Here is a 27,600-nt window from a genome sequence, read left to right on the forward strand (position 1 = left end):
CTTTATTACACACTCTCATGGTTGCAATGTCAACATGCTTGCATACTTTTGAAAAAGCATTTCAGGGAGATTGTAAAAGCCATACCTTTTGAGCGCGGTGGTAGTGGGCGTGTACTGCTACATCTGAGAGGTGTGTCATAAACCTGACTTGCATCCAAATGTAAAGAGCTACTTGTTGATGAAAACACACTGATACTATTCAGAAAATGCATGTAGCCATAGGGATCATTGTGCCTTATAGCCAATGCAAGGAAATGATGCTAATGATCCCATTTGAATGTATGTATCTCTGTTTTTTTTATATATATGTAACTCCCCTTTACCCTCTAAAGGGACACCAGATTACTAACTCCCATTTCACTAGTCTAATGTACCCACCTATATCCTCCCTATAAGTGGTACATATAATATTACCAGTGCCTCCACCCAAGTACTAATATAGAGTGTGGGCCTACTTGGGAAAGCCCTACCGCAATGAAATATAGGTATGTGGGACTAGACCCAACATATAGGTATATATGTTTAAACACCTTTGACACCACTTAAGGGGCCTATCCATTAGCAGATAAATTTGAACGATGAAGGATTTATCGTTCAGTCGTTCAATTTATCTGCTAATGAACAGGCTCTGGACGATCAAAATGCGCACTCCCGTGGGCTGACAAATTTGGTCTTTTGTTTCTCCAACATGTTGGTCAATTATCGTTTATCGTTGACAGATATTAGAAATATCTGTCGCGGTAAATGACGAACGATTTTTTAATGCAAATGAATAGAAACATTACAAAAAATCCACTCCCAGAATGATGTCATACAAAATCGTTCGACGTTCGTAGTTTGAAAAAATCTGTCATGTACATGACAGATATCTGTCACAGCAGCCCAAGGAATTTCAAAAGATAAATCTTTTGTCTTTCATCTTTCGAAAAGATCTGCTAATGGATAGGCCCCTTAACTCTATAATCCTTGTACTGCTCCTTGGATGCTAAAGCTTGAAGTTTATTATTATAGTTCATCAAATTCCTCAACAGATAACTTACATAGCAACTGATTTTATGTCATAACGAGTTAACATTTATACAAATAACTGAGAATTACAGCAACTTAACATATACCTATATTAATATGGTGACTATTCTCTGTTTTACTCTATTATTACATACACTTGTAACTATGTTATATCAAATAAGAACATACTACAATTTATAGGATTCGTAGCTCTGGTACCATAACATATAACTTACTACGGCTGTATTTATATATGCATATATAGTTTTGCTAACTTCTAAATGGTGTTCTAGTCTCTAGAGGAGTTGAAAGTTCACAAGTCCTGTATCCCCAATCAATATATAGCTATATATTAAGTATGGATCCTGAATGTTCCGACTGGGCTGTTAAAAGGTAGCAATTACTCCAACTTGCCACTAGATGGGGGTGTTGCATGTCTTATAGAGTTTATCGCCCCCTTAACTAGGAGAGGATGTCTCTCCTGACGAAGCCTTTGGTAATTTTAATAACTGACCAGTAGTTTGTATACATAAGGAGAGCAAGAGCTATACCCCAGTGTTTCTTATGGCAACTAGTATTGAGTGCACTGCATTTGAAGAGTTCTCTCACTCTATTGTCTATTAGTCCCCACTAAGTGACTGCCGGTCAGGCACTTCTACTGCCATTCCCCAGCTCATTACACCGGAGCTGTCAGTATGCAACTATGCCTGATACTGTGGTCATTGCTATGTGAGTGTCTTGCATGATACTCACAGTTAGCAGGGCGCTGCTACCGCTGCTAACTTGTCCACCAAGAGCTTTGCTCTCTCAGCTTCCTATCATGCCCTCTGTATGACTGCTGCTGCTGGGCTGTCCTGTAGGGACCTGCCGCTGACTGTTCTGTCTCCTCTACTGCAGACACACCCCCTCCCCCACAACACTGACTTTCAGCTGCCGAGACGTGCCCCGACTCCACCCCCTCACAGCAACCAGGCAGCTTCTCCATCACCCGACTCTCCCTGCGCTGGCAGCGGTACTCCACCGCCAGGACCTCTGCAGCGATGCTCTCCCCACTGTCAGCGGTAAGCATCTTCTGCTCCATCAGTAGGGCAGGATGAGTACCACTGCCCACCTGCTTCCCTAGCTCCGGCCTGGCTCCCTCTCCAGCTCTGCCCCTCTGTGCCCGGCAGCTCATATTGCTCATTAGCTGCCCGGGTCACAGGAGGGCAGGCACTGGAGGGAGGGATCCACAGACGGGCCGGCAGAGCCGCCGGCCGTTCTATTTATACAGCTGGCTAGAGAGGCACGCGACCCTAACTTTGGCCGTGCGACCCTCTCCTTCCCACCTGCAGCGCGAGCCACTGATGCTCGCGCTGCTTCTTGAACTCTCCCCCAGCGCTTAGCTGCCCTATATCCACTATGAGGTTTTGGTTCTCCCTCCTCTTGCTATATCTCACGCCTCATTTACCCGTATACGTTTATGAAGCCGGTGGACGGAATCCCGACGGCAGGCTTCTAGACTATTTAATCCCAGTGAGGGTTAAATGACAGGCGTCTAAATCTAGACGCCTGACATTTTACCGACGCCGGGATCGGGATGCCGGGCTCCGGGCATGGACAGCTACGGGGGGGGTGAGGGTTAGGTTTAGGGCTCCCGGGGGACTTAGGGTTAGGCACCCCCCCGGGAGGTTAGGGTTAGGCTAGGGGGAGGGAGGGTTAGGGTTAGGCACCCCCGTGGGGAGGTTAGGGTTAAGCACCCCCCCCCCCCCCCAGGGGACTTAGGTTTAGGCGGCGGGGAAGCATATTACACATGTTATTAAATAATTCATGCATGAATTGTAATAAAGCATTTTATATATATATATTATTTATCAACTTTAAATAATATCCTATGGTTGTAAATATGTGAATTACTGCAACACATGAATTATATATATTATTTATATATAATATATCTCCGTAACCCTAACCAAGGGTTACACATATAACAGATTCATAATGCGGGTAAGGTGCAATCAGGGAGATTGCTGGACTCTTCAGGGAGTCAGGGAGATTGTTACTATTTCAGGGAGTCTCACTGACAATCAGGGAGAGTTGGCAAGTACTGTGTGCATGCTTTGCATGTCGACATTGGCCACGTCCACACTGATTAAATGTCTACAAAATATCCCTTGTGGTCTAGTGGTGATATACTTGGTACGACAGGTCCAGCGGCTCCAGCAGTGTCTTCCAGGTTGTGCGCTAACGTCCTGATGACTTCCGGCTCATTGTGCAGTGCTTCCAGCGAACACTATATCCCTAACTCCTAACCCTCCCCTTAAGTTCCTAACCTCCACTCCCATAGCCTAACCGTCTGGTCCTTGTAGAATGTCGACATTCCACATGTCAACATTCTGCAGATGCTGACATGTCTGATATCAATATTTCAACAATGTTGACATCATAAATTTCAACATTATGAATGTTGGCATTATAAAAGTCGATACTATTGCTACAGCCCTATAATCATACTTTTCTTTGTTCTCTCTGGGAGAAGCCTAAAGAGGAGATGCGTTTAGCCACTTCGGGCTCCTATGTCATTAGGGGCTAAATGACACGCGATTCCCGGCAATTATCTTCCCATCCTCTCCACTTTACTAGAAAGTGGGTGGGATGAGGGAGATCGGGACACTTTTCCAGGGGTGCGGCGGGCTACCCTAAAATTTGGGAGCCTCCCGAAACTTCTGGGATTGTTGGTGAGTATGCATGTAATGTCCATATAAATCAAAATGAATAGTCCACACTGTTACCAAACTTGTGGGAAACAGGTTTTCTAATGTATCACCTGCTGCTAACTTTTTGTGGGAAAAAAAATTAAAAACTCCTGCATTTTATACAAAGTTTAATGAATTTGTAACAAATAGAAAATCTGGGATAGTAATATTTGTGGAAGCTTAAACTGTTCAGGCCTGGCTGAGGGTTGAAAGCAAGTCGACCACAAGTGTGGCTGCATTGTGGGCATGGAAATACATATGGATCTTCGAGTTGACTGCATCTATGTGGCCCCACCACCCCTATCCATCTCCTTGTGGAAGTAGTAGTCAATACTATATATACCTGGTGCAAGAGAACCATTTAAAGTCGGGCACAACTCTTCGTAACCTGCACTTCCACCAACATGCCCAAGACTTGCCCTCAGAATCTGCACTTGCACCCATTCATCCTCAGATGGAGATGTGCAGCAAAGTGTCTCTATTAACATTTACAATGTTGAACTTTTATTACTATATTTATTAATATTTATTATTATGCAAATGTGGATATTATATTTAGAATATTTCCACATAGCTACAAAACATGGTCATTAAACTATCTACAAATAGACTGCACTTACTTCCAAAGTTATTTTTCATTTGAATAAACTATAACATTTAAAAGAAAGTCTAGTATGAAATTCAATGTTGTGTAGGTTTGGGACTGGAATTGTTGCAATGTGCGTGAGTGGTGTAATGTGACACGCACTGTGTAGCATGCATGGTGCATCTGTCACAATTAATGGCATAAGATGTTGTGGACACAGTGAGGGCACAGTCATATCTGTAAGCACTGTGAATGGCATAAAACTCAAAAAATCACATAAAAGTGTCTGATGGTGGCTTATTGCAGCAAGTTTTTTTGGTTTTGTTCTGAAATCTAATATTTGAGTTTATTCTGAAATCTAACATTTGGGAACCTTTCTTCTAGAAATCTTGGATTTGCCCTAACAACGCAGCAGTGGAGTCTGGACAGCAATCTGTATCAGACATCAGTGCATCTTAAATTGCAGCCTTGCCAGAAGGAGTTGGTAAGAGTTATTATTTTTATTTTACAAAAGTCAAGTATGGGAGTTACATAGCAAAATGTGTCCTGCAAGTTATTATGGTACACTTCTGTTGATTACCCACCCCATAGAATCCTACTTGTGCCTTAACTCAACATTGGTCCTGCAAATTGCAAATATAAAAGGACCAAATCCATCATTTAAAAAGCCAGTATATTGCTGTGCACATAATAAATTGCGGGCGTCACACTCACTTACCTAGGCACCATGGGGAGTTTGGAGATACCTCGGTTATATTCAGGGGGTGTGGCCTAACCACGGGAGGCTCTATTGCTGTGAGCCCCTCAATCAGGGGCAAATCCAGTGTGACCGCTTCCCACCCACCCAGGAGAATGCTCAGCAGCAGCAGCCTCCCTAGCCCAACTGCAGCCGCGCTGCTGACAGGTAAGACTTAAGAGGAAGGGGAGGGCTGCAGGGGGACCAGGACCCTCCAACATGCCCAGGTCCCCCCCTTCCCTCTCGGTGCCACAGACTCCAAGTTGGGCCAAATTTCTCGGGACCTGAATATTCTCTCAAATTGGGACTGTTCCACCTAACTTGTTACAATTGGGGTGTAAGTCTATGCTACTACCACCATAATAGATAAGACAATCCTCTGCACTTTTCAGCTGTGGACAGTTTGGGATTTGTGGAGGGAGCCAGCCTTATATTTATTTATTTTTATCCCCATCAACTCAAGGCAGCCTTGGTTAGTGTAACAGAGAGAACAGCCATTCCAGCCTGCTTAGTACAACATCTCATTATAACAGGTGGAGACTGCACACTGTAAGGGTTTTTATTTATGAAGTCATTTATTTATGGCATGATGTAAATCCATATTTTTTCAATCTTATTGAGTAATCTGGTTATTGGGCAGCTACAATGCTTCCAAACAGCAATTCATATTGGCACTTTTATTACTAATCATACGGTAATTGTAAATATCTTCATTGTCATGGAAAACTGTCGACCCTGAGACTATTATACTAAGGACATTCTAAAGACCTTTGGCAATGTAAGATGTAGAACCTGCAGCAGCCTGTTTTCTCCCACACAAGCCCTGAATACATATCCCCTGAAATAATGTCACTGTCTTGGCTTTTCACTGCCCACTCTTGCCATACTGAGCGCCCAGAACATTAGGTCCTGAATGGGAGGCCAAAGGATTAATTACAGGTACAATCCCTGTATCAGTTTCAATGTAGATTAAAATTCACTTGTTTATTTTAGTCCTCCACATGTAGACATTTCACTTACTGAAGCAAAGTCTTCAACAAAATAATACAGTGTGGTCAATTACAAATTATCTTTTAAGTTTTCCATAGTTTTACTTGAAACTGGAGGAGTTTTAGATTTTCCCTCATTGTTTAATCTCTCATATTTTTCTGACACAAAATTTTCCTGGCACATAGAAAAATGTAAGATAAATAATTGACTGTAAGTAAAATAGAAATTGCTGATTGGATGCAGTGTATACAGTTTTAAGTACTGCCCCAAATTAATATATCTGTGCATTTGCATTTCTAGGCTATTGAAGATCAATGAGTTGTTTTTATCTGCTTTTTACCAGTCTGGCTGCACAAAAATCACAGATCCCCCGGAATGATGGCCTCTGTCCATCAACTACTCTTTACTCTTGTCATCTTCAAGGTATGGCTGAGTATAACGGAAGTCTGTTCTTTTCTGTGTAGTTTAAACATGTTTTAAGACAATTTAAATCAATAGCTGTCAGTCTCGGTGTAAAGTTACAATATGTTTCTTCTGTCTTTAAAGTTTGGCTTGGTACAAACAACCTTTGCCGACTGCCAGGAAAGTGAATTTGAGGATGAACGCGGAAACTGTGTGCCATGCAAACAGTGCAGACCAGGCCAGGAACTTTCTACGGTGAGGATGAAATTAGGAACATGTAATATATTCAATCACGGATGTATAGCTATTTGTGTTAACAGTGTTTTCCCAAAAGTTAATGAACACTTTTTGAAATGATGAAAACAGTGTATAATGACCCTGGGCGCTAAACACAAAATACACTCCACTGGTAGATAAATGCAGAAATAAATTTATTAAATAAACACAGATGAAAATAAAATGTAATTAAAAATATTACTGAAAGTATAAGCATATACTTAGTTTGTGATGGTGAGTGTCACCTTGGGTAAAGTCAGCAGCAGGGGTTTCCGGAAAGCACCCTTGCTGGACACTCACAAGTATGGGGTAAAAGTCCTGGTAAGGTAAGTAGCTGCATACAGTTTACCAACGCGTTTCGAGCGGTTTGCTCTTCCTCAGGGCTGTCTGTATGCAGTTTCATGTGTGGCCTTTGAAATTAAATACATTTTTAAACCCACACTCATGTTTTATTTGACATCTTTTTAATTTAATATTCTTTCCTGTAATACATGGCACAGTTTTACATTTATTCTTTTGAAGTTAGATAAATTCAAAGTAGCTACATTGAATCAGCTCAAGGAGTGCACAAAATGTGAAAAGAAAATTATATGTTTTTTTGGAAATCATACATATTATTTAAAGGATAGTAAATTTGTGAAACAGTGGTTGCAAAATAATATAGAAACCTTTACTCATTTACATATAGTGGTAGTTTAGAAAATACATATTTCATTGGCAATAGTCAAATATCAGAACAATAAACACTAGGTGCACATATTAATACAGGGCTAGTCAGACAGGTAATGAGACTAATTGGGGAAAGGAGGAAGAGGAAAGCAGGGTGTCGGAAGGGGGTCCATGGTAATTGGTGATAGTGTCATAGCTTTTTGTGTGTGTTTTATACTTATTGAGTAGCATCCTTTGGGAGCACCTTGTCAGGCAGTGGCAAGGGAAAGACTTTAATTGCATATTTCCTATGTTTTTCTCTAATGCTTAATGGGAAGGGGTATTACACTCATATTAGATCTAAATGTCAGTGATTGTCTGATTTCTAAATATCTATGCAATGGGGTATCTATATGTGCTGTCAATCTTATATCATCCATTACTATATAAAATGTATAGGCCAAATCTATCCTTAATAGAAGGGCAAGGAGCACCTCCAGTGGACAGCAATGAGTGTCTTGGTGGCATTTCTTCTCCCCTGTACAGCTGAGTACACACGATATGATGGTCCGACCAGGCAACGGTGCGATGCAATGTAACAATACATTGTGCGTGCCTACACACACATGCTTCAGTGTACGACGGCATGATGTGTTGTTACTTGCTACATGTAACAGCACCACTTTGTTCATTGCATCGCACCAACTGCCGTGCAGAACAGCAGATGGGATAATGCGATGAATGACCTGTTGTGAACAATGGAGCAGGAGTACACACTATGCGATGTGTACGATATATTGTTCCGCACTATGCAGCTGGTCACATGCTGTACATGCAGACCATAAAATTAACATACACTGCTCCCTCTTCTGTCCTCTATGTAGAAGATTGGTGGCCATTTTGTTGTAGCATACATGTAAATACTGATCTGAGGTGGCCATTTTCTTTTTGGAGCACTCTGATAAGCACCTCTAATGTCTGCCTAGAGAAAGGATATTGGTTAGAGACCTTGTTAAATGTTTAAAGGATAAGAAGAATTAATTTATCTTGAAAGGATTCAATATATAAGGTGGAGAAACCATCAAGGCCAGGGGTCTATTCTTGAGGTGAGGATTTTCTGCCTTCCTTTAGTTCTTGTACAGTGAAGGGTTGTTCCTTTGATTCTTCAGCTTTCTCTGAGATCTTTGGAAACCCTATTGTCCTGAGGTAATCTGCTATGCATCCCTGTTTGGACTGGAATTCTCCCAAGGTATCCTGTATGGAATTATACTAAAGTTTAGAATAGTACACATGGAAGGCCCTCACTATTTATTGATCTAGTTGTAGAGTCTTTCCTTTGTCATCAGTAATCACTTGGATGTATGTCCCGGTTCTTTGATCCGTAGCAGCTCTTGTTAGTAACCTAACCATCTTATTTCTCTGACATTATCTGTGTTTGCATTTGTGGAAGGCTAATTTCATTTTGTTGTCAAAAACTTGTTCAAGTCTTCCATAGCTTTTGCTCTCTTCTCATTAATGGTGCAGGACAACAAATTCTTAGGTCTTGTCTTGAGTGTTTTTATTTTTAGCAATAAAGACTCCCTTACAGGCTTCCTTCAGATTTTTAAATAATGAGTCCCGTGCATCATTCAGAGTTTTTAAAAATTCCAGAAGGAACAATTTACTATAGTGACATTTTTTCTGGTGTATATTTTCTACCAAAAAAGTATGTAAGACTTGGACACCAGAAAAAAGTAGATATTAGTAGTATAGAAACAGTTCTAGTACTTGAACGTATGTAAAATGTCACGTACATCACACAGAGAATCACCCTACATATAAATAAGATGAAATCAATGATGGATTTCAAAAGCCATCTACTGAATACCAAATAAAATTGCAATAAAATGTATGGCCTACAAAACCAACAATATAAGTTGTCTTTATGTATATATGTAATAGACTCAGAACTGAAGATATGAGATAAAACTGTGATTGTAGAGAGATGTTCCTATACACAGTAGTGCCGACACTAGTGTACCAAAGCTGCTCTTCAACTTTTTAGGTCATAACCAATCTGTGTCTTTCATCTCTCAGAACACTGGTACGGAATGTAGTTGACTTCCCGGCAGTCGGGATGCTGTCGCTCAAAATACCGGTGCCGGAATCCCGATTTTAAGGGTTATTGGCTAGGCTTATGCTTAGGCTGCGGGGGGAGGGAGGGGAAGGTTAGGGTTAGGCTGCGGGGGGGAAGGTGGGCTAGGGGGAGGGTCTAGGGTTGGATAACTTACCTTTGGGTGTCGGGATTCTGATTGCTGGCACCCCGACCACCGGGATTCCGTACCCAACCCCTTCGATACTGTTAGACAGATGTGGGGTGTAATTTAGTTGTCAGTCACACCCATAAACATAGGGCATTAAAATGTAATTAATGTATTAACAGTAAACTCAGAAGTAGGAGAGCAAAGAAAAAATACCCAAAAACTTCAAATGTGGACAAAATTCTACAGCTCAATAATTCCCCAAACTTCCTATAGATTTATCAAGAGCAAGACACTACATAAGTGCTCACATGTTATATTGTTACACACTCTTTTTTGTTTTTGCTCTACTGGCTGAGAGCAATAATCAGCTTAGCTTCATAGTAACAGCTGTATGGTCACAGAATGGGATCTTTTACATATCTAATGTTATTAGAAACTCTGTTATATAATGCTGCTTAGTTTTAGGTTTAGGAGTACTTAACTTTACTTTGAAAATCAACAATTACACAATTTTGTACTGTTCCTTTATCAGATATATGACAATATTCTGTTCATGTGTATTTTCTTAGGACTGTGGGAGTGGAAGAGAAAGTCAGTGTGTGCCGTGTGGACTTGGCAGGTATAAAGAAGACCGTGGGCATCACCCCTGCCTCCGATGTCTCCCATGCGCAGTTATAAACCGGGTGCTGAAAGCTAACTGCACTCCAACTGCAAACTCAGTGTGCGGTGACTGTTTGCCAGGGTGAGGCTTTTTTGCATGTATATTTATATGGTACATGATTGTCTATATGGGATAATATTTTTCTCTTGCCATTTGTTCCATTCTTATGGGCTACCTGTAGGGCTCTGGATCATAAGGCAGCCTAGGCTCCTGACGGGCCCAGATTACTCCATTTTTCAGTGTGTTTTTTTTAACACATCCTATGGATACCTCTCTCTGTAACTTTTGCGGTCTGTAGCCTATAGGGCCTGTATTGTGGAGAGTGCATTTTGAAAACTTACCAAAATAAATTGTCCAGTCATGGCTCTCGGCTTTAGGTGAACCTTAGTTTTTCACACTTGCTCCTCTAATACAGCAGCTGTGATTCTTATGCTGGGCATACACTGCCAGATAACATGCCTGTCAGACCGACAGCCATTTTATCTGGCAGCCTGTCACCCTGCAGATATCGCAGGCATACACTGTGAGATATATCACAGTGTATTGGCCTCGATATCTGAGCTCCGCCCCTGGGGAGGAGCCATTTCCCCATTCCTTCCATGGGAAAATCTGTGGACAATCCAGCATGCCTGACCGATCAATATTTTACCGTTGATTGCCCGCACACACAGTGCAATTATCAGGGGGATCTGCTGATATCACCCCAATAATTGCACAGTGTATGCCCAGCATTACTATGAGCCATTGTTACTACACAGTAATGTGCAGAAGTACATCACAACTCTGAGCCATACCTTCTTACTCCCTGTTCAGTTATATAACACACATATACTGGTATTTTATGACTAGGCCTCATTTTTCCCACTTAATAATTTTCACATATTCTAATACAATTATATCTTTTCTAAGCTCTTACCACAACCACAGGTTTGCCCAGATCCCTCTTCTTTGTCTGAACTTCTAGTTTTGCCAAGTGTAGTAACTTACAGGCCCCGGTGTCTGCTGTTTTTGCTGATGACAAGCTGCATTGCTCCATTATTCCCTACTGATTTCTGATTACTATCTTCCTACTAAAGGCTTCTTCCTACTAAAGGTCTTCTCACCACTTCATTGCTTTAAATACTGTTCTCATTACTGGAATTCATTACTTTTTCTATTGTTTTTTTCAGGTTTTATAGTAAAATCCGGATAGGAGGACTTCAAGAGCTAGAGTGCTTCCCATGCACTTCTTACACGCTTCGTACTGAGACTCAGTGTAAGTTTCCTTAGCATTTAAGATAGAATGGAAAATGTAGTTATTTCGGAGAGCTTGATCCTGAATATTTTTTTGAATTTTAGGTTACCCTAGGCCCGGGAACAGTCAGCCAACCAGCAGTGTCCCACCTCCACAGGATCCTGTCATCCTAGTGGCTGTTATTATGGTGGCTGTGGCACTAATTTTGGTTGCCTTGGTGACCTTCTCGGTCATTTGCTGTGGACCCTTCTTCAAAAGTCAGTGCCAGCGAGGTGAGTCAATGTGAATAAATGGGAGAAAGCCAAGTAGTATCTACAGTATGCACAGGTACAGTAGTTTTACAAGTGACACAACTTTTCTTTCTTCTGATGGCACGGTACATTACTTGTGATAGGGTAGATTAGTTTCACCACCTACATTTAGGTGTTTATTACCTGTATGCACTTGCTTTTAAGTAAGTGGAGCTATATACAGAATATTACATTGCATTATTTTTATTAAGTTCCTATTTAGATTCATTCAAGTCAATAGAGGCTGAGCAGAGCCAAAAACCCGCAAGTACAAAGCCTGTTTTATCTCTATGCGCTTTCTTCCAAACACTGTTCTCAGTGATCCACATAAAAAAGGCTTCACCAAAGTGCAGGTAATATCTCTCTCCTTACAGGAGTAGGAGATCAGCACAGGGGTGATTTCACCAAAATAAATCAATCTATGGGGGACCACAGAGAGCATGGAGTAGTACACGTTTCTGGTGTGCTCTCCGGACCCTAACATCCGTATACCCTATCCTGCTCACGTCCCCGGGACTGCAGTCCAGTCGATTGGTGGAGAGTAGTGTGGTGACCGCGGAGGGCTACTACATTGTGGGTGTTCTGTTCAGCTTAACCGGCAGAGAGATCGAGGCAAGGAATCTTAGTCCGGGGCTTGCCCACGTGAGACGCCGGCGCCATTTCCTCTTCTCAGCGGAGACTCAACAGCGGTCCCTGCTCCTATATTGCGGCTCAGCTCCGGTGGGTACGGAGAGCACTATGCTTGATATCCTCTACAGGGCCTTCGGTGAGTTGGAGGTTAAGTGTGGTCCTGGAGGTTAAGTGTGGAAACCAACGTGCCTAATAAACTGCCATACAATACAACTCCCTCACAGGGCTCCTTAAGGGATCTGTGCTGCATCCTGCCTATAAGCTGCTAGCTACTCATTTCACAAGTGTAATATAAGCTTGAACTGCATCTGTGCTGCAGCTGTAGGGAACATTATCTCAGTTACTACATTACTGTAGTCTGCTACAAACTTTACTTGAAACTGAAATTTCCAATTCAACATGGTGAAGCACCATCATCCTGCTGCAGCAGCTAAGCTGGAAAAGTTTTCCAGAGCATCGAACACACAATCCACTTTCACTGGCCAGGGTAGCAATTCCCCTCCTGCTTCTCCTGCAGAATCTACAGCCTCAGTCGAATCCTCTGATGCTGCACTTCAGCATGTTCTTGATGTAGTGGCAGCCTGCGAGAGTTGGTTGGCGGAAAAAATTGGCAAAGTGCAGTCGGCTTTAACTAATATACACCATGATCTGCAATGTGTCAGAGAGAGAGTGGGAGAGGTGGAGACGCGTACGTTGACTCTAGAAGATACAATAGCACCCTTGGTTGTCCGAGCTGACTCCACTGATTCACAACTAGTATCTATACTTTGGAATATGTCTGATATGGAAGGGCGTCTTAGGAGAAACAATGTGTGATTTGTTGGGTTACCAGAAAAGGAAGAAATACTAATCCTGAACAATTACTGGAAAAATGGTTGTTAGACACATTTGGGGCTGCTTCCTTCTTAACATATTTCACAATGGAGAGAGCCCACCGTGTGCCTTACAGGCCCCTGCCGCCTGGAGCACCACCACACACTTTCATAGCGAAATTCCTCCACTATCGTGACTGTGACTCTGTTCTTAGATTAGCCCGCACTAGTGTTCCTCTACAGTGGAATGGGTCGCGGATCTCAGTATTTCCTGACTTTGCTATAGAGGTCCATAGGGACAGGGCTCAATTTCTCCCGATTAAAAGGCGTCTTCGCGAGCTTAACATCTCTTACGCAATGTTATATCCATCTAAGCTTCGAGTTGTTGCCGATAGAGAAACGACTCCGAGGGAAACGGCATTATGGCTAGATCGTCGCAGACCAGCCAGGGATGCAATGGCTCATGATTGATGCTTCACTCTCTATTTCTGAAACAGTATCTGGTTGCTACATAAGTCTGCAATTGTTATGTGTCAGTTATTGTGTATTCTGCTGTTCCCGCTTAATGCATAACCTGGGCGCATAAGAATGTGGGTCAGCTTATGGTGATGTATTATATCTGACAACTTTTACTGGTTTTACTTAGAGATGTGTGGGTTCGGTTTTATTCGGTTCTTATCGCCAAATTATCGCAGGTTCAGATTAGTTCGGATTTCTTTTATTGGCTATCCAAAACACAGGAAAGCTGGATAGCCAATATGATGCCGTTTTTGAGAACCGAACATATCCTAGTAAAACCGAACCGCACATCTCTAGTTTTACTATGTCTGATTAGAATTGGTGTTATTGTCATTTTTTTTCAGATGTGTACCGAATATCTTCAAATACTTTGATTAACTGATTATTATGGTATATGGTTACATATGTTTAACATACTTTTTTGACATTTGGTGGAAGTACAACTCTGCCATAGTTTATGTTATAGTAGTGTTTGGTCCCGGGGAGATACTCCTTGTCCGGAGGCCTCCTTGTGTTATGTTCTGTGGTCATTATATATATTGCTCCATTCCTTAGTTTAAGATAAGGTATTTTTATCTATCTTTCCAAATATAGTTTAGATATAGGGGGTAGGGGTCTTTGGGTATCAGGTATGCCGAAGTTGGGGTTGGTATACAGGGTGGTGGGAGTTATAATGGGTGGGACCACTTGGTTCTTTTCTCAGGGGTATTTTTTTGTTTTGAAATTGCTGGTTTGTATTTGGTATGATCATTATTGTGACTATGGACCTCATTCAGAGTCTCTCGCTAGCGCTGTGCACTTACAAGCGGCCCGATGGTTTGCGTACGCGCATGCGCACGCTTTGTTCTGCGCGTGCTCGAACTACTCTGTGTGATCACAGGCCGCTTGCTCGCCCAGCATAGACAGCCCAGTGAAATGAGTGACAGGAGATTCCGTTTGTGGGTGGTAACAGGGGCAGGACACTAATAACGGGGGAGTGGAGGTGCGAACGCAGGCGTGCCTGAGTGTTTCAACGCCATTTCTACTTCAGAGTCCATAGGGCTCCACAGGGTGACCTTGGGGTATAGCTGGATCCTGGATCCTAGGGCACCACGGAGTTAAGGCTTTTAGCTGCTCCCAGGATGCACTTGGGTCCAACCTCCCCTATACCCCGCCCCCGAGCCACAGGCACCTCAGTTTAAGATGGTGCCCGGCCGGAGTCGGGTCACCCTGCGGGGGGGGGTCTGCAGGAGCAGCCCCCTAAAGCTTTTTATTTTAACTTAGTTTAATTTTTTTTTTTTACTATAGTTTTTTTCTCCAGAGCGGCAGCGATGGGCTGTCTGTACAGACGCCCACACTGCCGCTCCTTCTCCCTGCTGGCGCCGCGACGCCAGCACTGAACTGGGGATCGCGGCGGGGGAAGCCAGAGTCTGTACTAGCCAGACTCTGGTTTCCCCCGGGACTGCTGCCGGAAGACGCCGGGGAGATTAAGGTAAGCCGCGCACCGCTGATTAGCGGCGGTGCGCGGGTTCCTTGTAAATGCAGTCCCATGCCCCCGGTCTAGGGGACAGACCGGGGGCGCTAGCGGTGGCGGCGGGCCCCCCCTCCAGCGGAGGCATACCCCGCCAGACCACTAGACCACCAGGGTAAATTATGCGGCAAGCGGGATGCCGACAACCCGGGGGTTAAATATGCTAGCCAGGGGAGGAAGCCTTCCCTGTCTAGCGGCTCCTCCCCTCAGCTCAGCGCGCCTTTCAGCTCGTAGTCTGGCGTCGCTGAGCTGCAGCTACTCGGCCACTCCTCCTCTGAGGTCTCCAGCGGCCATTTTCTTCAAGTGGCAGCGTGGATACTCTCAGGGAGCACGCGGACCGGTCCCCCTGTGTACCTCTCCCCCGACAAGGACAGTGTACACAGCACTATAGCCCTCCCAGACACTGAATCTGGGAGGTTGATTGTAGTGGAAAGGTGCAGTGAGTATATCTTCCTGCATGGTATGTGACTGTTGCTAGTGCTGCCTGTCTGTGTCTTTTTTCTACTTACTGTCAGCCTATACCTATCCCTTTCCTTCTCCTACAAGCCCTACAGGTGTGCGGGGGAAGGGTGTTTCTACAGACCTCACCTATATAAATCACGTATTTGTGAGGTCCGTCACATACAGTTGTGTGCTACACAGTACCATATTGTGGGCTGTTGTTCAGCACACTGGTGAGTGCACACGTTTTCTTCAAGTCATGTCTGAGGAGGAGATTGAGCACTCCGGGGCTCCGGTATTGTTCTCCTGCAGGCGCTGTTCTGCAGGAGTGGATAGGGAGGATTTGTCACAGGACGGCCTGTGCGGACGGTGCCAGGCGCTCCCTGGTATGTCTAAACCTCCTATGTCGCAGGAGCCACCATGGGCGATGTTTTCCCAGGAGCTGGTGTCCATCGCGGACTGTCTGTCGGTCCCGACTGCCGCCCCTACTAGGGCGTTGCCCAAGCCTGCCATCCCCCATTCCCCGGGTGTCCCACAATTATTGCAGACTCCCCCGGGGTCTCAGCCTGTTGGTCCCTATGCGGGGTTGCCAATGTATATTCAGTCCACCCCTGTGGCACAGCAGGCTGTGGTGCCGTTTCAGGCTCCTGTGGCAGCTCCTCCACCCTGGGTGGATGCGCTTTCCCACACTGTCCAAGATTTGGCGGCAGCATCTTCGGCTTTTCAGTCGATGTTGCGCAGTGACGTGCCCTCCAGGGCGTCTAAACGCTCAGTCATGGCGCAGGCTGCGCATCTTTCAGATGATGGTGAGGTGCAGGATGACTCAGCCTCAGATGCCTCAGTCCAGGAGGTAGACACTAAGTCTTCCATCAATGTGCGGGCTCTGGTTAAGGCGGTGCGGGCCATTCTTCTGATTGAGGATGAGGCACCCGCTCCCAAGTCGAGGTATTTTAGTTTTAAAAAAGCTAAGGTTACTTCTGCAGCGTTCCCCTTGTCTGATCAGTTGACTGATCACATGGCGGTGGCCTGGCAGACACCCAGTAAGCGTTTCCTGCCACAGAAACGCTTGGCGTCCAATTATCCATTCCCGGAAGCGCATTGTAAGAAATGGGAAACTCCGCCTGCAGTCGATTCCCATGTAACACGCCTCATCAGGAGTGCTACTTTGCCATTGCCGTCTATATCCTCGCTGAAGGATCCTACGGACAGGAAGGTGGAGACTTGTCTAAAGTCTATTTATTCTCTCTCAGGGGCTGTAGCCCGGCCGTCCATGGCCATCTCCTGGGTGGCCAAGGCCATTGAGGGGTGGGCCAACGCCTTGGAGGACACGTTTACGGATGAAGCTCCGGACGTCCAGAGGGCGTTGTTAGGACAGATGAGAGATGCCGCCTCCTACATTGGAGAAGCATCGTTGGATGCTAGCCTGTTGACCTCTAGGGTTTCGGCGGCAGCAGTGTCTGCTCGTAGATCCTTGTGGTTGCGGTCTTGGAGAGCAGACGCGGATTCAAAGAAAGGCTTGGAGGCCTTACCTTTTAATGGAGTATTACTATTTGGTCCGGACCTGGACAAAATAGTAGATACCCTGGCAAAATCCAAGTCAGCCGTCCTCCCTTCAGCTACTACACCTGCTAAGGTCCGGAGCTCGGCCTTTCGTTCCTTTTGGGTTCAGGGCAAGGCAAAGGGTCAGTCCTTCCCGAGGCAGTCCGCACCCAAGACCGCCTCAAAGCAAAAGAAGCAAGCCTGGAGTGCTAGGCGCCCTTCTTCCAAGCAAGAAGATAAGCCTTCTGCGTGATGGGACGGGCCTCCCTCTGGGGGACCCCAGAGTGGGAGGCCGACTTCTTCAATTCGCCCAGTGCTGGCACAATACCACCACGGATGCCTGGGTGCGAGAAGTGGTCTCCCAGGGGTACGCCCTGTATTTTCGGCACAGGCCGCCTGGCCAGTTTTTTTGCACAAGTCCTTCTCAGGACAAAACCAAGGCCTTGCAGGTTCAGGAAGCCATAGAGGCCTTGCTGACGGCGGGGGACATTATACCCGTACCACAGTCTCAACGTGGGATGGTATTACTCTACGCTGTTTCTGGTGCAGAAACCCAATGGCTCTCATCGCCCCATCCTCAATTTGAAGTCCCTGAACAGGTTTCTCAGGGTTCCCAAATTCAGGATGGAAACTTTGCATTCCATCATTCTGGCAATGGAACCAGGGGACTATATGGTCTCCCTGGATATCCAGGACGCCTACCTCCATGTGCCTATAGCAACACCGCACCAACGGTTTCTGCGGTTTGCTATTCTCCACAACCACTACCAATTCAGGGCTCTACCCTTTGGTCTCTCCACGGCACCAAGGGTATTTACCAAGGTGATGGCGGTCATGGCGGCTCATCTTTGGAGCCAGGGAATACGGTTGCTACCGTATCTAGACGACCTCCTCTTGCTGGCAAGCTCCCCGGAGGTACTGATCCAGCATCTCCACCTGACGGTCGCTTGTCTACAGGCGCACGGCTGGTTGATCAACTGGAAGAAGTCCTCCCTCATCCCTTCACAGCGGATGGTTCATTTGGGGGCCCTGCTGGACTCTCATCAGCAACGGATTTTTCTGACTCCAGAGAAGGTCTCCTCCTTACAGCTGCGGATTCACAGTTGTCTGAGCAGTGGCAGAGTGTCGGTGCACTCAGCGATGAGAGTTTTGGGGTCCATGGTGTCGGCATTCGACATGGTGGAGTTTGCCCAGTTCCATTCCAGGCCCCTGCAGGGGCTGATTCTTTCGGAATGGAACGGATTGCCACACAGGATCCGCTCTCAGATGCTGGTGTTGTCCTCGGAGGTGCGTCTGTCCCTAGCCTGGTGGCTGCAGACCGCTCATCTCCTAGAGGGGCGCCCCTTTTGGATCCCGGAATGGGTTCTGCTCACGACAGATGCCAGTCTCCGGGGTTGGGGGGCGGTGACAGGCTCCTTGTCACTTCAGGGTCGTTGGTCAGCGGAGGAAGCGATTCTTCCCATCAACATCCTGGAACTGCGGGCAGTATACAGAGCCCTGCAGTTGTCCGGCACCGCTCTTCACGGAAGGGCCGTTCAGGTGCAGTCAGACAACGCCACCACGGTGGCGTACATCAATCACCAGGGAGGGACTCGCAGTCGAGCTGCGATGTCGGAGGTGTCCCACGTCCGGGCTTGGGCGGAGCGCTATCTTCCAGCTCTCTCGGCAGTTTTCATCCCAGGAGTCCTCAATTGGGAGGCAGACTTCCTCAGCCGTTATGACGTGCATCCCGGGGAATGGTCGCTTCATCCAGAGGTATTCCAACTACTCGTGGACAAGTGGGGGCTGCCAGAGCTGGACCTGATGGCGTCCCGTCACAATCACAAGCTGCCTGTGTACGGGTCAAGGACAAGGGACGCAGGCGCAAGTCTGATAGACGCGCTGTCGGTGAAATGGCTGTTTCATTTGGCTTACTTGTTCCCTCCGATATCTCTGCTGCCTCGGGTCCTGCACAAGTTCAAACAAGACGGAGGCACACTGATCCTGGTGGCCCCAGCGTGGCCCAGAAGGCCGTGGTACTCCGATCTGTGGAGCCTGTCCATCGATGCTCCGTACCTCCTACCTCAACGGCGGGACCTGTTGTCTCAGGGGCCCTGTCTTCACCCGGATCTGGGTCGACTATCTTTGACGGCGTGGCTCTTGAGACAGCCGTCCTGAGGTCTCGGGGCTTTTCTAGCTCCGTTATTACCACCATGCTGAAGGCGCGCAAGCCTGCTTCCGCGAGGATCTATCACAGAGTGTGGCACACTTACTTTCAGTGGTGCGAGGCCAGAAACTATGATCCCCAGGTGTTCCGGGTTTCGCGTATTCTGGCTTTCCTTCAGTCGGGTTTGGACTTAGGATTGCGTCTTTCTTCGCTGAAGGTGCACGTGTCTGCTCTGTCGGTGTGGTTCCAGCGCAGGATCGCTGCTATGCCGGACGTACACACCTTTTTCCAGGGAGTTTTGAGAATCCAGCCTCCCTTTGTGCCACCTGTGGCCCCGTGGGATTTGGCGGTGGGTCTTCGGGCCTTACAGGGTCCGCCTTTTGAGCCCTTGGAGTCAGTGGAGCTCAAGTGGCTAACTTTTAAAACTGTTTTCCTCTTGGCAATTGCTTCTGCCAGGAGGGTTTCAGATTTGGGGGCGCTTTCTTGTCGTCCCCCTTTTCTGATTTTTCATCAGGACAGAGCGGTGCTTCGCACTCGTCCTGATTTCCTGCCTAAGGTGGTTTCCAGGTTCCACATTAATCAGGAAATTGTTGTACCAGCCTTTCAGTCGCCTGATCTTTCGGCTGGGGAGGCTTCCTTAGACGTTGTCCGTGCACTCCAGGTTTATGTGGACCGGACTAGTTCTGTGAGGAAGTCGGATTCTTTGTTTATCCTCTTTGGTTTTCACAAGAGGGGTTGGCCTGCCAACAAACAGACTCTAGCCCGTTGGCTTCGTTCTGTTATTATTGAGGCTTATATGCAGGAGGGTTTACCTGTTCCAGCCTCTGTTAAGGCTCATTCTACTCGGTCTGTGGGCCCTTCTTGGGCTGCTAACCGTGGCGCCTCTGCTGTTCAGCTCTGTAAGGCGGCCACCTGGTCTTCCATTCAGACCTTTTTGAGGTTCTATGCGTTTGACACCTTTGCCTCTTAGGATGCATCCTTTGGGCGCCGGGTTCTCCTATCAGCACAGGAGCGTCCCCGCCCTTAGTTGGACTGCTTTGGGACATCCCCAAGGTCACCCTGTGGACCCCTATGGACCCTGAAGTAGAAAACAAGAGATATGGTAAGAACTTACCTTTGTTATCTCTGTTTCTACGAAGTCCATAGGGTCCACAGGGCACCCGCCCTGACGCACCTGGCTTCATATGGGCTCTGTGACTGGTCACCGGTTTTCCGTCTCCCTTTTCTGTGAGTATGGTTCTTGTGTGTTCCAGTCTTCCTTCTCTCTGTTTCGTCTCCTCCTCCGGCCTGGGCTGCTTACCAACTGAGGTGCCTGTGGCTCGGGGGCGGGGTATAGGGGAGGTTGGACCCAAGTGCATCCTGGGAGCAGCTAAAAGCTTTAACTCCGTGGTGCCCGAGGATCCAGGATCCAGCTATACCCCAAGGTCACCCTGTGGACCCTATGGACTTCGTAGAAACAGAGATAACAAAGGTAAGTTCTTATCATATCTCTTGTTTTTAGAGGCGTGCATAATTAACACACAGCGTCATAGTACACGTCACATGCCTGTATTTTACACTGAAGTCCTCGCAGTTCTTGCGGTAGGGTAAGGCAACCACAAGCTCTGCGATCGCTTTCTGATTGTCCTCGATGTACCAATGTTTTAATACACTTCCTGGAGATGACGTGTGCTGGTGGGCGGCTCCGCCTGTGTGATTGGGCGTACGCTGGCCGCTCACTAAGACATGGTGGGCGTGCTTATGCCTTGGCGAGCGATTGCTTCCCGTGGCGTCACTTTGACAAATTTGCGTACGCTGTGGGCGAGCGATCGCATCTAGCGAGAGACTCTGAATGAGGTCCTATGTACGATGTGTGCTCTCGTGGCTACTAAAATGTTTTCAATATTTTGTTAAATGATGACATCACATAATAACATTCTCACTTGGAATGTAAGGGTGTTGAATGATAAAGTCAAAAGATCTTTAGTGTTCAGGCATAATTTGTTTAGTAGAACCTCATTTTATCGGCGGACGACTGCTGTCTTTAAAAAAGCCGTGGATTGGTTGGGCATATCACTCGACACATACTTCGGCATCTAGGGGTGTGTCCATATTAGTGCGTAAATCATACTTACCTACCCTCCCGATTCGGTTGGGAGCCTCCCGAAAACCGGGTGCCGCTCCCGGCCTCCCGGAAAGGTAGGCTAGCCTCCCGGTCCCCAGCGATCTATCTGTCGCATCATCGTGGCCCCGGCCCCTGCTTCACAATGCCATTTATCTCGGCATTGTGAAAAGGGGGCGGGGCCGCGATAACGCAATCACGCTGTCACGCCCTTGCCCCGCCCCCATTGTCGAGTCATTTTCTGGGCCATGCCCCCTTTTGATGTGGCACGCCCCCCTGCTGAGGACGCCCGACAGCTCCCTCCTGGAAGGAGGGAGCTAGAAGTCGGCAAGTGTGGCGTAAATCTTTTCCGTTTTGATTAGAACAAGTACAAGATATATTTTTGGGAAGATATATTTTTTTGAAATGTAAGATCAATTCAATATCTTTATTGTTATTGGCAGTATATGTTTCTCCCCCTTACTCGCACAGGGTTCTTAAAAAGGTGGCTGAATTCCTGGCTATGTCACCGGGAATACCCAATATATGTGTGGGTGATTTTAATAATATCCTGGACCCACTGTTGGACAGGCATAACATGTCTGTTGCTGATATACGAATCAGGGGCGCTGGCATTTCAGATATGGTGGATGCACAGACCTCTATTATAGTTTCACTAGATGCTGATAAGCCGTTCGATTCTGTGGAATGGGCGTTTCTATGGGAAACTATTGATTGCTTTAGTGAGAGTATCTATAAACGGGTTACTTTCCTCGTCATTTTCACTTTACAGGGGTACACAACAGGGGTGTCCCCTCTCGCCCATTCTGTTTGCCATGGCCTTAGAGCCCCTGGCGTGTATGATTAGAGCCAGTTCTGCTATTTCTGGATTTCAACTGGGCTCCAGACTTTATAAAATAGCATTGTATGCTGATGATATTTTACTTTTTATTACGAGATATGATATGTCTATGCCTAATGTTCTAAATATTATTGATTCATTGGGCAAATATGCAGGATTACTTATTAACTGGGACAAGTCGTGTATTCTTCCCTTCAGAGGAGCCTGTCCCAATAATCCCCTTATTAATCTACCATTGAAATGGGTGGACTCATTTAAATATCTAGGGATATATTCCTCAGAAGATATTTCACCAAATTGATGGACTGTTATCTTCATTGATTTGGGTTAGCAAGAGAGTTAGAATCAAGTTGGATACTTTAACCAGACCCCGTAGGTTTGGCGCTTCCCCTTTTTAAATTCTATTACTACACCGCGCAGTTAGCACACCTATGGGAATGATGATACTGTTGACTCCTTACCTCTCCTTATGCTGAAATCCTTCAATTCGGGACTAACACCCTTACAGGTACTTTTAAGTGATAATTTACAGGTAGTTAGCATCCCACTGGTCAGACAAGCTATTCTCATCTGGAGGCTGGTATCGCGCATCCTACAGGCGGAGGGCATGGATCCAGTCACTGCCCTTACTCACACTTGTAGACTCAGGGAACGCTCCACGTTGCAGATTAGAGACGCTTGGGAACAATGGGGAGTGGTGTCTATAAGACAATTATTTCACACGGGGACTTTAAAGTCCTTCCAACAATTGCAACTAGAATTTGACATACCCAAAACGTTTTTTTCTACTCCTGGATCCTTAGGGATCCACAGGGATACCTTGGGGTATTGGCATGGGCTTGTCCATGGGCATCACACAGTTAAAGCTGTCATCCCAGGATGCACTGGGCCCCCTCCTATACCCCGTCCCCAGGCCAAGGCACCTCAGTTTTAGTTGGTGCCCGGCCGGACTCGGGTCACCGCACAGGGGGGCTGTGTTTCATAGCCCCTAAAGAGCTGCAAAGAACTTTATGAGTGGCAGCACGGACAGTCCAGCGGAAGTCCGTGCTGCCGCTCCGACAATCCGGGGAACTCGGCGGGCTCTTGGGGGTTCCAGCTAGTGGAACCCCTGGGGGTCTAGGACTGTGGCCGTATTTACAGGGGACAGCAGCAGGTAAGCAGCGGGCGTCTGCGGATAGGCGCCCGCTGTCACACAGTTCAGTGTCCCCAGGGCTGGGGGCTCCCTGGGGACGGCAGGATAATGGAGCCAGGTACTGATCCTGCGCTCACACTAGGCCACCAGGGATACGGGGCTGGAGCTTTATGGAAGTGCTCCAGCATCCCGGAGGTTAACAGCCTGTCAGGGGAGGGCATCTTCCCTGCAAGCACAGGAGGCCCCTTCCCCCTCTGCTCTCAGTGCCTTGTCCTCAGACATTCGACGGCTGAGGCAGAGTTCCTCCCCCAGGCCCGCCTGTCTTGCTCTCTCTGGCGGCCATCTTGGAATGCACAGTAAGCTGGTGCAGGGTGCGGAGCCTGGGTCCCCCGTTGCATACCTCTCCTCCATTGTCAAGGTCAGCGTACGTAGCGCTATCACTGCCAGGCTGTAGGTCTATGTAAGTGATAGGGCAATTAGTGCAGGAATTTCTGCATTGTATGTGACTTTTATGCTAGCGCTGTGTGTCTGATACTCTCCTGTCAGCCATTTTAACTATCCCTAATTCTTCTTCCTGTTAAGCCCTCTCTGTGCCAGTACTGTCAGGGTGGGAATTTACCTCACAGTTTAAAGTATTTATTACTGTTGGAAAATCACATACCACTATGTCCAGTGAGGATTCTGGGCCTGATTCAGACCCGGTCGCAAGCACTGAGCGCTTGCAACCGGGTCGATGGTGGCCCAGAGCACAAGCGCACGATGGAGCCGGCTCCGTCGTGCGCATGCGCGACACCCGGACAGCGACGGTCAATCCGTCGCTCCGGGTCTCGTACCAAGGGGGGCGTGCTGTCGATGTTGAGTGACAGCACGCCCCCTTTGGTGGGCGGGCCGTGGGAGTGGCTGCCAAAACGGAGGAGTTCCCATGTGAACGCCTCCGTTTGGGGCCGGCCCCACTGATATCACGAGTGATGTCAGTGGGAGAGATTTCGGCTCTGTTAGTCTCTCTGGGGCTTGCGGCAACGAGACCCTACCACAAGGGTCTCATCGCAAGCCCGATGGTCATCTTCCTGGCCGCTCACTATAGCTGTGGGTGGTGACCCACAGCTATGCGAGCGGCCAGGAGGCCGTTCTAAAAAAAAAAAGACCGGCCCTGATTCAGAGCGAGCGGTCTGTCAGAGCGACCGGCTCTGAATCAGGGCCTCTGTGTCTATCGGTGCACCTCTCCTGTTTTCCTGCTCTAGATGTAGAGCGGGTATGGGTGAGGGGATGGTACTTCAGGATGGTATATGTACTACATGTCTGTCCCTTCCTGGTACCTCTGCTGTACCCAGCACCTCACAGGAACCCCCATAAGCTTCCTTTGCACAAGCGTTGAATATCCTTGTGAATAGGTTAACAGCCCCCCTGTGTTTCCCCAATTAGGGTTCGCACAACAGGCGGTTGTCCCTCCCCCCGTATTAGGGGGTCCGGGACAGATGGTGGTGGCGCAGTGTCCCTCTCAGTAGGTTCTTCCTCCGGTGGAACCTGTTTGGGCACACTCTGTGTCCGCTACGGCGCAGAATATTTCAGAGCAGGACCCAACACCTTCTAAAAGACCGCTACTGTCATTTCCATCTACACGACTAGATGATGATGACGGGTTGTCTGATGATGGCGAGATTTTGGATTTGACGGACACTGACGCTCCTCAATTAGGGGCGGAGGTTATGTCCAAAATATATATTCCAGGTCTCATACGGGCGGTCCGTACGCCCATGGTGATTACTGACGACAACCTACCTGCAGCACCTACACATGCTTATTTTAAGGACGTTAAGGGTGCAGCAGCAGTTTTTCCCCTATCTGGTCAGCTAGTGGATCACTTGGAGGAGGCGTGGAAATCTCCAGGTAGGAGGTTTCAGCCTCAAAAACGTCTGGCACATGCATACACCTTCGCAGAGGATTATTTTTCACTAAATGGGAATCTCCCCCTCAGGTGGACTTTCATGTGACGTGCTTAGTAAAGAGCGCGACTCTACGTATGCTGTCAATGTCTTCTCTGACAGACGCTACAGTCTGTAAGGTGGAACTGTGCCTTAAATCTATATTTCCTCGCTGGAGGAGCATCCAGGCCAGCTATGGCAGTCTGCTGGGTGGCCCAGGCTAAGGAAAGATTGGCAGATGCATTGGAAGCATCATTTGCTTCAGAAGTTACCAGTGAACAGGTTGTGTTAGTGAGTAATCTCCGGGATTCTGCTACGTACAGTAAAGAAGCGTCCTTGGATCTTAGTCTTCTGACTTCTAGGATTTCCGCGGCGGCTGTGTCCGCTCACCGCTCCTTGTGGTTACGTTCTTGGCGGGCAGATGCTGAACCCAAAAAGGGTTTGGAAGGCTTACCTTATAATGGTCAGTTCCTGTTAGGGCCTGCTTTGGACAAAATTGTGGACACCCTGGAGGCAGCCAAATCGGCATGTCTGCCTTCGACCCCGACTCCGTCAGGGTCTAAGAACCTGTCCTTTCGTCCCTATCGCCCACAGGGCAAATCTAAGGTGCAGTCCTTCCAGAGACCTTCTGGCCCCAAAAAGACCGCCAAGCCCAAGAAACAGGCTTGGAGTACAAGACGTCTGGCCGCCAAGCCAGACGGTAAGCACTCAGCCTGACGGGCTGGGCCTCCACTTGGGGGACCCCAAGGTGGGAGGCTGACTTCTGCAATACACCAAGTGCTGGTATCAGACCACCACAGACACTTGGGTAAGGGAGGTGGTATCTCAGGGATATGCCCTCTCCTTCCGCAGACGTCCTCCTCCTCAGTTCTTGGCAGCAGGCCTTCCTTCAGATCCAACGAAGGCTCTAGCAATCCAGGAGGTGGTGCGCTCTATGCTCCATATGGGAGTCATAGTGCCTGTTCCGTTACCCCTAAGGGGGACGGGATATTACTCCAATCTCTTTCTGGTTCAAAAACCAAATGAATCATTCCAACCTATCCTCAACCTCAAGACCCTGAAAAAGTTTTTAAGGGTCCCTCGGTTCCAAATGGAGACTCTGCGTTCTATTGTTTTAGCTATGCAGCTTGGGGATTTTATGGTGTCCCTGGATATTCAGGATGCTTACCTGCATATCCCATCATCAGCGTTACCTCAGATTTGCGGTGTCGGACCACCATTACCAGTTTCAAGCTTTACCATTTGGCCTTTCCACGGCCCCTTGAGTGTTCACAAAGGTATTGGCGGTCATGGCGGCACATCTGCGGTTGCAGGGGGTTCGCCTGTTACCTTATTTGGACGACCTTCTGTTGTTGGCAGGGTCACCACAACCAACTTTGCAACCATCTGCAAATGACAATATCAGTGTTGCAGGCTCATGGCTGGCTAGTGAACTGGAAGAAAGCCTCTCTAATTCCTTCTCAGAGGATGGTCCATCTCGGAGCAGTGTTGGACTCTTAGCAGCAGAGGATATTCTTGACGGAAGAAAAGATAGCACTGTTGCAGTCCAGGATATGCAATGGTCTAAAGAGTCGTCGAGTGTCTCTTCTCTCGGCAATGAGGTTACTGGGTTCCATGGTGTCAACGTTCGACATAGTGGAGTATGCCCAGTTCCATTCCAGGCCTGTGCAGATGTTGATCCTCTCCAGATGGGATGGAATTCTCTGTCGGATAAAGACACAGATGATCAGGCTCTTACAGAAGTCCCATCTCAGCAGGGGACGTCCATATTGGATTTCAGATTGGGTTCTTCTAACAACGGGTGCCTGCCTTCGGGGCTGGGGCGCTGTGACGGGCCCACACATCTTCCAGGGCTGGTGGACGTCAGAGGAATCGCTCCTGTCGATCAATATATTGGAGCTTCGGGCAGTGTTCAGAGTGCTGCAACAAGCAAGACTTTTCCTGCAGGGGAAACCTGTGCAGGTTAAGTCAGACAACGCCACCACGGTGGCTTACCTAACCGTCAAGGAGGAACTCGAAGTCAAGCGGCTCTAAGGGAGGTATCCCGCATCTCCCAGCCATTTCGGCTGTGTTCATTCCGGGTGTACTCAGCTGTTAAGCGGACTTCCTCAGCTGTCACGATGTGCATTCAGGGGAATGGTCTTTTCACCAGGAGGTGTTTCAACTCCTGGTGGACAAGTTGGGCCTTCCCGAAATAGACC

The 27,600-nt window shown here is 47.3% G+C and overlaps 1 protein-coding gene across 2 annotated transcripts in view; it reads left to right on the forward strand.

Annotated features, from left to right (window-relative positions):
- Window positions 1–27,600, forward strand: part of EDA2R (ectodysplasin A2 receptor) — a 65,818-nt gene that overhangs the window by 15,805 nt on the left and 22,413 nt on the right. The window contains exons 2-6 of one of the 2 annotated variants that reach the window (XM_088444198.1): window positions 4,711–4,810; window positions 6,599–6,709; window positions 10,191–10,363; window positions 11,452–11,537; window positions 11,621–11,788. In XM_088444198.1, the coding sequence (XP_088300324.1) occupies window positions 4,711–4,810; window positions 6,599–6,709; window positions 10,191–10,363; window positions 11,452–11,537; window positions 11,621–11,788 (638 nt within the window). Of the gene's footprint in view, window positions 1–4,710; window positions 4,811–6,400; window positions 6,476–6,598; window positions 6,710–10,190; window positions 10,364–11,451; window positions 11,538–11,620; window positions 11,789–27,600 lie in introns of those variants that run through there. The other variant, XM_088444199.1, reaches the window with a different exon arrangement.

The sequence above is a fragment of the Taudactylus pleione genome, unplaced genomic scaffold (assembly GCF_031769625.1).
Source record: "Taudactylus pleione unplaced genomic scaffold, aTauple2 ptg000352l, whole genome shotgun sequence".
Lineage (NCBI taxonomy): Eukaryota > Metazoa > Chordata > Amphibia > Anura > Myobatrachidae > Taudactylus > Taudactylus pleione.